Here is an 11907-nt window from a genome sequence, read left to right on the forward strand (position 1 = left end):
CTCTTTTTCTAACTTGTGCACATAAAGTGCTCTGGAGTCTGGACAAATAATGGCATAAGCTTGGGGTTCAGTTTTGGATGCAATGAAGTAGTTAGCTGAGCAATATCCTCTCTCCTTACAATGAAAATCTAAAGCTCTGACATTTTGACAGCTGTACAAATTGCTTGGGGAAAGTTTTCAAATTGCTCAGCTTTACAGATGAAGCTGTATTACTGAATTAAAAACTGCATTACTAGAGAGCACACAGAAACTTTTGGCATCAGGGTTATCACTGTCTCGTACTAAGATGCACAGGACTGTTACCCTTGTGATAACACGACGGTGATCCATCCATACCTAAAAGCTGCTTTTGACAAGGTATTCCAATGGTTTCTGAAGATCCAGGTATCGAAGCTAGTGATCCGAGGACTTCGACATTTTGCATACATAGCATGTTAAGGTCAAATTGACGACTTCCATTTTGCACTTGCATAACGTTCACATTTAAACCACTTCAACATAATACTATCAAGATAACATCAAAATATCATAAAAGATCCCAGTCCTCCTTTGACATGTCAAGAACTTCAATCTGCTCATCCTCTGTAATGATCTGCCAAAGAAAATAAAGATCAGTTTATTCTATTACTTCCAAATATTTCAGACGTGTCTGATAGTTGCTATATGAATTGATATTCCAATACGAAAAAGTAACTCTCACAGTGTGTTTTCTGGAGCAACAGTTGAATTCAAGTATAACTCCCCCGTAGTACCTGCAACATTTGATGCTTGAGCTTCATATATCGAGCAAAGATGAAACAAGCTTAGCAGCGAGCAAGCATAAGCACATTAATGGTACTGCTCGATAAGCGATAGAATGTAACCGTGTATAGATACTGAACATGAGTACTAGATTGACTAAGGCTTTATTGATACCATGACCAATACCCTAGACATAGAATGTTAAAGTGATATGTATCAACTCATGTCCAAAGACCCGGTATCAGAGGTATACCAAATATCAAATGATCATCCCCTGAACTAATTCTGTCGTAGGGGATCATTGTGCAAGCTTTTGACATTACTCATCAATTTTGACCACTCCAACACAATACTGTGTCCCAAGCAAATGCCATATACTCAATATTGATGCATCTGGCACCTCCTTGATGAATTAGTCTAACAGCAGAAGCAATCCAAAGGAACCGTGATTGAAAATACCATAAATATTTGGGTGACAAAAGCAGCAAGGCAACAGCCTTAGGTATGCAAGTGGTGCTCACCATGATTTTGGATGATGAACATATATCCCACCACACCTGTCAGAAAGGGTGGATAGTTGTAGCGAACTTTCCCTATGTTGGGTAAGAACAGGAAATCCAAAATAATAATAATAATAATATAAAACATCTGTGAAATTAGGATTCTCTCTGGACTAACACTCATTTTACATTTAGTCCTTGTTAACCAAAAAATTTATGGCCAGTACTTGATGTCAACCAACGTTTTATGTCCTAGTAGGACGGGAGGCATACCGATCATCCCATCCTGTTCCCGTAAGAAAAAGGGTTAAGATGGGGCCGGAACTCTGGAACCCATCTACGTAGAGGGAGAAGAAGAAAGAGGAAGGAAAGAAAGAAGGAAAGATGAAGAAAAAAAAGCAAAGGAAGGAAGAAAAAGAAAATAAGACAAGAAAAAGGGAGAAGAAAAAGAAAGGAAACCAGGAAGAAAGGAAAGAGAAAGAAACAAAAGGAAAAAAGGAAGGGATCAGAAAAGAAATAAGAAAGAATGGAAAGGAAGGTATAAGGAAAAGAAAGAAAAAAAAAAAAAAGGGAAGAGAGATGGAGGATACCTATTGGGAGGCATGATCGAGACCACTACATACATACGTATCTATATATCTATATCTATATATGCATGTGTTGAGAGGCATGATCGAGACCACTACATACATACATACAAACATACATACATATCAATGTATCCATATCTATATATGTACATGTATGTATGTCTCTATGTGTGTGTGTGTTTTGGGAGGCATGATCGAGACCACTACATACATACATACATACATATCTATATATCTATATTTATATATGTATATGTATGTATGTCTGTATGTGTGTGCGGGCGCACGTGTGTGCTAGGAGGCATGATCGAGACCACTACATACATACATACAAACAAGCGTACATATCTATCTATCTATCTATCTATCTATCTATACATATGTATGTATGTACATACATATGTATGTATGTACATATGTATGTATGTATGTACATATAGACACACACACACACATACATATCTATATATCTATATCTATATATGTATATGTATGTATGTCTGTGTATGCGTGTGGGCGCACGTATGTTAGGAGGCATGATCGAGACCACAACATGCATACATACATACATATATATATATATATATATATATATATATAGACAGACACACACACACACACACACACACACACACATACATACATATATGTATATGTATGTATGTATGTATGTACATGCATATACAAAGATATGTATGTATACATGCACATACAAAGACATGTATGTATGTATATACATATATATATACATGCATATACAAAGATATGTATGTATGTATGTATGTACGTACGTACCCACACACACACACATACATATATATATATGTATGCATGTATGTATATGTATGTATGCACGTGTGTATATGTATGTTTGTGTGTACTGTATGTATGCATGTGTGTACTGTATGTATGTATGTATATAACACACACACACAAAGCCTTCGAAGTAGTGCGACAATTTACACAGTTTCTTTATGTGACTAGGATAAATGACAAAAGAAAGCACATGTAAAAGGATGAAAATTAAGAAGGAATAGATACTAAAGGCAAACAAGAGAAAATGAAGGAAAAGAGTGAGGGAGAATTAATGAATTTGAGAAGCAATTCTAGCAACATCTATGAAAAGGTGGACCTCCAGCTGAGTACAGGCTAGGCCCTTATTTCTTTAAACTTGTGATGATGAATTACCTTTTGGTATTAGGAAGCATTATGGTACATGTCATTCATTAGCATGGTGATTGACGTGTATAGAATGTTGAATTGGGCTTATGGAGAAGGTCTAAGAATCAATGGAACCGAAACGGAGTATATGGATTGTGTATTAAATGTGAAATAAATATAAAAGTAACATCTTAATCAAAATAACTAACTGAAATATGAACAAATGAAAAAAAAAGGAGATAGATGTAACGGACCATGACCACACGGTGTCCTTACTGTCAATGGTGGATTCGAGGGAGCTAGGGGGGCACCACTTCTAACCCCACCCCCCATCCCCTATTTTTAAAATCAGGGAAACATATTGACCCCAGTGAGACTTTCCATGTCATCCCCCCTCCCCCTAACTTTTCTGCATCCTTCTTTCTTTTGGATTTATATTTGGTTGGATCCTTAAATTTCTGCAACGCTGTTATTTGTTTGCTAATTTAAATATTTCCTCTATCACATATGAAATCTTTTATCCCATTTCGGTTTTCATTCTAAGATAATCACTTGCAAACCACTCCTCATGTACCATTGGATGGTGAGATATTCTACCACTGAAGGGAGGCGAGGTATTCTACCAAAAGGAATAAAAGGATAAAACAAATGACTCTGAGATGCGGTAACATTCTTAAAAACCAATTACTTAGGGGCCCAACTTCCCACTTAAATCTAGAAGAAATCTTCCATTTAGGAAATATAGGAGCCTCTTTTTAGTATGTATATGTATTTAAGCAATCCAACCCTGCAGGATTCTTATTATCTTTTTAAAGAAGTTATCAACAGAAGCAGCTTTGAGAGAAGGAAGAAAAAAGGAACAGATGAATGTCCTCGTTTTTATGCCTCTTCTTCACAGAGAATTTTAAAATTTCTAGCCTTTTTTTATTGTAAAGATGCATTATTAGTTTATCTGTTTACATAGCTCAAACAATGAATGGTTAATTAGATCCCCCTTTGGTGCTTCTTATTCTTTAAATAAGTCAATGTTCAGAGTTGTTTGTTTGTTTTTCTTTTTTCCATATGATCACCCTTCATTAGAGTTTACCTTTTTGGCGGGATATCAAATGAGAAAGTGTTGGCTTTGATTTAAATCTATAAACATTATTATCAATCCTGTTTTAACATCCACAGAGGAAATGGTTTAGTGGTTAGGACAACTCCAATATATATCATACTTCAAATTTTCATTAAACTGGTTTTTTTATTATAGAATTTTGTTCATTTTTTATATCCCCCCCCCCCCCACCCCACCAAACCAAAAAAAAAAAAAACAAAAGAAGAAAATTCTGGATCTACCACTGCTTATTGCTGTGGTCTTTTTTGGTATTTGAAAAGATTTAGAGAAGGAAAGAAACTTGTACGTGATATTTATCAACTTGCAAAGTGCATGAAAAACAAAGCATATTAAAAATGGTGGCCCTAATGAAAACAGGTGCATTATACAGCATAATTAGAATATCAAGGAAATGTATAAGGAAGCAATATCAAGTCCAAGAGGCAATTGCAGAAAGGTTGCTGACAGTGGGTGGACACCAAGTTTCAAAACCTTAGTTCATGTCTCTTTAAATTTGTCATTATGAATTGTCTGTCAATCATATAGCAATATAATGCTGCATTGCTTTGTCAATAATATAATCTTGAATGACGAGACAAGATCAAATGCTACATTGGGATTAAAGAGGACAGATGTTGTTGACATATCCAGAACTTTGTAGAACTGACTAGACCACATGGAACGCATTTTATTCCCAAAAAATGAAAATAAAGAAAAAATGAACAATAATGGTAAACAGGACCAAGAATTAGTACCCATTACATCATAATAGAGAAATAAATGAAGACAATAGTCAAAGTTGGAAAAATGAGGATGAGAGTGAGAAGTACTTATGACACGTAAGCCATTCTAGAAGAAACAATAGTCAGGCTAATAAATCTAATTTGTACTGTCCTGTATAAATTAAATCATTGTTTCAAAGATGACAACATTATAATAGAACAATGGGGGATATAGTTAAGAATGGCAGATAATAGGAAGCATTAGGAGTAGCATCATAAAAGGAAATAAGTAATGAAAAACCATATTAAATGGCATGTTTAACACTGTAGAAGAGGACTTGGCAGAAGATGCCTTAGATTTCTGCTGAAAGCTCAAAAAAAAGGGGGTGGAAGATCTAAAAGAACAACATGAAAGGAAGGAGAATAACTAGGAAACTGGATCGCCAAGGGGTAAGATGCAGGAATAGTTCCATTGACAAAATATGTAGTACGTGACAGTCTACTCAAAAGTCGACCCAAGATTGGTAGAGAGGATGAAATGGAAAGCCACATTGTTAAAGAGGGAAGAAATGCAAAGCACTTCATTACTGAATAATATTGCATTTTTTTTAAAAAAAAAACATATAAGCACGTAAGCATGCTTTTAAAAAAAAAACAACGTGCTTGAACTCATGACATGTGCATCTCAAGCAAATATTATACAATAACCATATTAGTCAACATGTTAGAGAGTTTCCTAAGTTTATGCGCAAAATGCCGACCCTCTGTTTGACAACTTGACATAATCATGGAGCAACTTGAATTATTTCAGCATGGCAAAAAATGCTAATGTCATGTCAGGTCCAAGACTGTTGCAACTCTACAATCACTACAGATAAATGTCTATTGCAACATAAGACCATACACATGGTAGTATGTTAGTGTACTAATTGTCAATTTTATGAAAGTGCTCAACATCCATTAGCTGGGAAAAGAGTTGATATCTATGATAATTCCCATGCAGCCACCTGCATGCTCAGGCATACAAGTATCATACATGCAGAAAAGGCATGTAGCTCCAATTCAGCTGAGCATTTGCAACACATTTAAACTAATGTATGACTCTTTTTTACATGCTAAGCTTATAGCAAAGAAGTTCCAAGAAGCAGTCTCTTGCACTTGACATCTTATTAAGTGCATAGATTGATTTTCATGTTTGCAACCAGAAAGAATATATAATACGGTGCTGAAAAAAATTTTAATGCCATGCTTCAAGTGAAAGATAGTATCAATCAAAGTGTGTTATGATGAACAATTTGAAGTTGTTCATCATAACAATTTAAAGAATATATTTTCTGTGCACTTGATGCAATTTGAAGTTGCTCAAAGCCTCAAACAAACATACACTAAACATGAACTTGTTCTATAATTCAAGTAAATTCATCCACAAATGATGCTCAGAATTATTTATGATGGTATTTCTCTGAACAAGAATAAGTAATGAATATGACTAGGTAAAATGTAGCTAAAATTTCCCCATAACAGCAACTAGTAATGTCTGAAGTAAATGAAAAGAGTAAAGAAAGAGATTCTCTGATACCTTTTATACAGAGGGGACCATATTCGCACAAGTTCCCCAATACAATTCTGGAAGCTGCTCTTTTTTTTGAAAGGAACAGAAAGATGTGAACTTCCTGCTTGACCAAAATAGTGCTTTACCATAAATAATAAATCACAGGAAAATCAATAATCATTAACACAACCTTCTCAATCTCAAAACCATGTGCCTTTAGATAAAAAACCACATTCAACTAAATAATACAGTTGTTATAATCTAGAAAGTTTGTGTCTTACCTATATCAGATCTTCCATTTGGCAAACCCTACCAAAACAACATTTCGAAAATTAGTAAAGTTTTTTCATCAGATTTAAGAGAAAAACTAGTAAAGTCAAATTATCTTCAAGACTGAAAGAACACTTCTGGTGACAAACTACAGGACGGGAGTGTGCATACTCATATCATTGCATAGCCCCATAGCAGTCGACATTGGCCAATGCTGGGGCATGCCTACCCAGATTGATAATGCTGCCATGGACACATTTTAATCTTTACAAGCCTTTGCATGCTGTTGGACACATGAATGACATGGTTTGGCGAGTGCTAAACAGCAACCAGCATGAGCATTGTATGTGGTGCTTTTGTCCTTTGGTTACAAAGGTGAGCCCAGGGATGGGGGGAGGTGCATTGCTTCCTAAGTTACAAAATTTCTACTATGGTCCAACTTCATTGATGCCTTGTTGCACAAGTAATAATATAGTCATCTTCCTAGCTTCTCTCTTGAGTATACACTGCATTGAGGATCAACCTTAGGTTTAAAGCAAATTGTTGATTGGTAAGCTTTGATGACTCCTATGTTGGCTCCTCAATCCAACCAATATACATCAGATAAGAGAGTACAGCCTAGTCATTGCGGTGGTCAAGGATAGCCTAAACTCTCATAATTATTTGATTCAATTTTCAATAATTTACGGAAAGCATCCTTGGTTGTGCAATGTCACATTAAAGGGTCTCAATTAAGTTCATAAATATTCACTTTAATTAAGGCTAAATGGAACCTAAAAGCAACAAAAACTGATACATTGATCCTCATGGATCTCTTAGTATGACACACATTATAGCAACATTTCCACCTTCCTCCAACTTCAAGTGATGCCTTGTTGCAAAAGCTTTAATTGCACAAGAAACAATATAGCCATTATCGCTGGTGGTCGACATGCTAGGTTCCATGGGTGGCTTCCCTATTGAGTCTACAGCATTAGAAGGTCAACTTTAGGGTGAGAGCAAGTTGCCCATTCTTGAGTTTTGATGACTCATATGTTGACCCATCCAGCTAATATAAATCAGGTAAGACAAAAAGGTCTAGTCCTTGTGATGGTCAACGTTATGCTCTAAGTTATTTTAATTTGAGTTTCATTCATTCTCAGGAACTGTCCTTAGTTATGTAATATCATATCAAAGGGTCTCAGGTCAACTAAGTTCACACAAAAATCACTATTAGATAAGGCTAAATGCAACAATCAAGTCAAAAGTGACACCTTGATCCTCATGCATCTCTTAGCATGAACACATTATAACTTACATCCTTTCCATAAAGAAGAGCCTTCACAGTGGGAGATGAGGCCGCCATCTCACAAAGAACTAATTGCAAAGCAGTATCTGAAGAAGATAACTTAAGCTTGCTAGGCTTGCTTCCCAGTTTCTGCCTGCAACCTATAGCACCACAATAGCAATCTTGATCTGCTCCAAATTGTACAAATCTGCAGATCACTTTGGACAAATTAGATTATTGAGAAACATGAAAGAATATGAACAAGCATGTAGTAAAAAAATTTTCTTCAATAAACCATGGCAAGGTGCACATACTGATAATCATAGGTCAGTTCCTCTCCCTTTCTTATGTCACGCGTTGCAAATATACCAATTCGAGTTTCACCATCAATTGTCCTGTAAAATAAATCATATAAGACATGATTATCACTAAGAATGAGTACATGTGATAAAAAAGATAGGGGATAACCATTTCTGCATCTCTGTATTAGGCTGACAGCTATGATTTATAAATCTAGACTTGTTTCCTTTGTATGTGGCATCAATAACCATGTCTCGATTAATCTCACATAGATAAAAATTGGTCTCGCCGCAGTGCTTCATTTTCCACAGCCGTTCCTCACAGGTTTTGTCATCAATAACTGATTTAAAAAAGAAGAAGAAGAAGAAGAAAGAAAGAAAGAGTACAATTTGTAATTTAAAAACATACGTAAGGTATTACATGATTTTCATACTCAATAATTTCAGAAAAAACACTGGTTTAAAATAATTACCTTCGCCCACATATTCAATCACAAAATCTCCTTGTCTTATATCTTCATCTGCTACTAGCCCCGATCCACATTTCTCTGTCTATAAAACATGGATAGTATTAACATAAACAAAAAGTACACTTACAATCTGTGGATACTATACTGAGCTTAAGAAAATGATTGCAATCCATTTTGTTACATCCTCCAATCAAATAGTAAAGTTGCTAGTTTCTCATATTAACAAAGAGGAGAGATCTTTCAATTGGGTATTCTGTCGAAAGCAAGCAACCAAGTGCATAGCAGCATTTACTACTACAACAAGAAGCGAGTGGCCTTACAATAGGAATAAGAGTTTATCACAAGCACTATTTTCTCAAAAAAAAAAAAAAAAATTATATGAGCTACTTACTATCCAGCTTGCCATAAAGAACAATTTGACAACCATACTACATTTCTTCTACTACCAGATGCTTTCCATTGCAGAAGACTTAGTCTGGAGAGTGAAACTTAAGGAGCATGTGGAATTCATGCGATACCTTGTAAGAAAACTAACCAATACATCTACATTTTTATAGGACTCACATCTAAGTAGAGGTTTCCAGACCATGCGGAGCATGTACAGAAACAGTGAACTACATAAAAAAAAAAAGGAAGCATATTGGACATCTGTGTAAACCTTCTTCAACTTCTCACACTCTCTAACCAGTAACTACCATCATACTTTTTGATCATATCAAGGTTCAAAAGTATCATGTACTAACACTGAAAGATAATCACCTTCCCCAACAGATTCAATCACAAAACTTCTCGTCTTACAAGTCCATCTGCTACTATGCTTAGTCCACATTCCTATCTACAAGATATACCTTCTATTGATAGAAAAATGATGGGCACAAATATTACACTTGGGCTTAAAAGGAACAAAAAAGAAGATATCTGTCAATATGGGAACAGAACTAGCAAGCTTTCTTGAGATAGATGGGAAGTCCCATCTGGTTCTTCGTCAAAGACAATTGAACAGGCAAGTTCCATGCACTGGAATTCAACAAAAAAAAGGCTAGTTTTTGCATGAGTCTATCCCAAAATAAAGGTAAAATTATCATTAGGTTTACCTAACAAAAATTATCATTGGGTTTACCAAACAAGGTCTGGTAAAAAAACTAAAAATAAAAATCAGATTCATGCTTCTAACTATATGCTTGGTATATCACTATGTCATTTACTGATAATGTGCCGACTGTACTTGTGTTAGCAATGATTTATTAAGTCATGATAACAACAATAACAGCCATGATAATGTGCTGACTGTACTTGTGTTTGAGTAACATAACGACACTTTTAAGAGGAAATTTTTGCTGATAATAAATGAGGAAAGGATAAAAAAAAAAGTTCACCTGGCTTCTACCCAAGCATAAGCAGAATTTGAAAGAAAAAAAAGTAGATAAAAGGTAGAGAGGAATGTCATTTGCTCGAGTTCATACCTTAATTAATTTCATTTTCTTTACAGGTCGATATTGAAATGGTTTGTTAACACACAAGTCTCCACAGTTACAGCTTTGGGAGCAGCTGGACAAAAGCATTCTGCAAAAAGAAAGCCTCAATTTCAAAAAGTCAAGAAAAAGCAATGGACGTAGGTTGGACATCGAGCCTCCAACACATAGATTTAGCCCCTTGAGCACCCAAAAATACAAGATTCTTCATCACATGATGCTCCAGAAATAACAATAATCACCAATCCTTAAAGACATCTCAGCATGACCAAGAAAGGCAGCACCCACGATCAATCAATGACAAGCAAGCGTTCAACTATGCAACTTCCAATAAGGCACTTGCATTGCACCTATGTTAATTTACGAGCGACGAAGAACTCACGTACCCACATAGGCAATCTTTGTCGCAGACAGCCGATGCCCCAGAAGAAGGACTGCAGGAGCAGAAGATGCCGTCATCCTCAGCACGCCTTTTTATCTTTTTGGTGAGATACACATCTTTGCAGAGTCAAGAGAATCAACAAATACTTATTCCAATTCACCCAGAAATAATAACTGCTATAAGTGTGTAACACCACACAGACGCCAACATTAAGAAAGTCGATAATTGATTCTAGGCCGACAAACAAGTCCTAAAAAGTATTTTTCAAACTACGAAATGGATCAAAATTCAAGCTTGGCGAATGAGGTACTACGAAGCCAACCCAAAATAGATGGGGCAAGGCTCGATTCTTGTGGTCATGGTTTTACAGATGCAAGTGTGCGCGCGTGGGTGCATGTCATTGTGTGGCGCAGAAGCTGGATGAATCAGCTAAGCACACATGCCCTGCGAGCACATGGAAGTAAAGAAAATAATGGGATTCAGAATCAGGAACCTACAAAACGAACAACAGGATGATAGTGATGGCATCCACAGCATTCTTTTTACGGTAAGAAGGAAGAAAGGACCCAGGCAGGGCAAAGAACCAAAAAAAAAAAAAAAAAAGCACAAATTTATGCGTAGGGAAGGATGCTGCGCCTTATGAAGGTGTAGGGCATGGATTTCTGCTTCTTTAACCAGTCCGGGAGCTGGAATTCGAGGGGGTTGGGGTCATCGCCCAGCTGCTGCAGAAGCTGATGGAATGCGTGTCCGGCGCCGCCGCTCTGCGCCGCCCGAAAAAACAAAGTGAGATTTGGAGAGAGAGAGAGAGAGAGAGAGGAAGATTCACATGAGGAGAGAGAATCAATGGATCGGAGCCCCCAAATCTTTGTTTGAAAGGACTACAACCAAATTAACAGGAAACTAGTTTCACTGCAGAAGATTAGAGAGGTGGTACTTCTGGGACAAAAGAAGATCTTGAAATTAAAAAAATAAAAACCGAAAAAGAACAAGCAAGAATCTTACTCTTTTTTTCATGGCTGGGGTGATGCGGTGCGAGAAAGGAAAGAAAGGCCCGAATTGGAGATGAAGAATAGTGCAGTCGCTGAGCAAGAACTGGATTTGACGCGGATGAGATGGACGGGGAGAGAGAGAGGAGCCCTCCGCTTCTTCCTCCCCGTCAACAAAATGACCAAAACCCGGTTCTTTACCTTAAAAGGGGTCGTCTCGTGTCGGATCGGATCGGGTCGGGTCCTATTAAATCCCGAAATGCAAGCTTTTGCCGGGTACAAAAATCGTATTTAATTTCAACGTCGAATTTACCAGCAGCTATTTGGTTGCCCACGATTCAATCACAAATTATAATTTAATTATAAAAAAATATTTGGTATTGCGGGGGGAAAAAAAAA

General features: G+C 36.5%; 1 protein-coding gene across 1 annotated transcript; it reads right to left on the reverse strand.

The window, feature by feature from the left end:
• Positions 1–209: 209 nt before the first annotated feature.
• On the reverse strand, positions 210–11695 carry LOC105053701 (histone-lysine N-methyltransferase ASHH3). The gene is made up of 12 exons (XM_010934955.3): positions 11525–11695; positions 11154–11283; positions 10527–10638; positions 10132–10231; positions 8672–8750; positions 8368–8539; positions 8214–8294; positions 7930–8107; positions 6644–6671; positions 6390–6483; positions 701–752; positions 210–592 (listed from the first exon to the last, which is right to left on the reverse strand). The coding sequence occupies exons 1-12, from the start codon at positions 11534–11536 to the stop codon at positions 527–529; spliced, it is 1104 nt and encodes a 367-aa protein (XP_010933257.1). The 5' UTR covers positions 11537–11695; the 3' UTR covers positions 210–526.
• Between the last annotated feature and the right edge of the window lie 212 nt (positions 11696–11907).

The sequence above is a fragment of the Elaeis guineensis genome, chromosome 11 (genome assembly GCF_000442705.2).
Source record: "Elaeis guineensis isolate ETL-2024a chromosome 11, EG11, whole genome shotgun sequence".
Classification (NCBI taxonomy): Eukaryota; Viridiplantae; Streptophyta; class Magnoliopsida; order Arecales; family Arecaceae; genus Elaeis; species Elaeis guineensis.

Coding starts and splice junctions, on each gene's coding strand:
- LOC105053701 (XM_010934955.3), bottom strand. Junction 8,295..8,367: donor AATACAGAGATGCAGAAATG/GTTATCCCCTAT, acceptor TTTATTTTACAG/GACAATTGATGGTGAAACTC. Junction 8,108..8,213: donor GAACTGACCTATGATTATCA/GTATGTGCACCT, acceptor AGTGATCTGCAG/ATTTGTACAATTTGGAGCAG.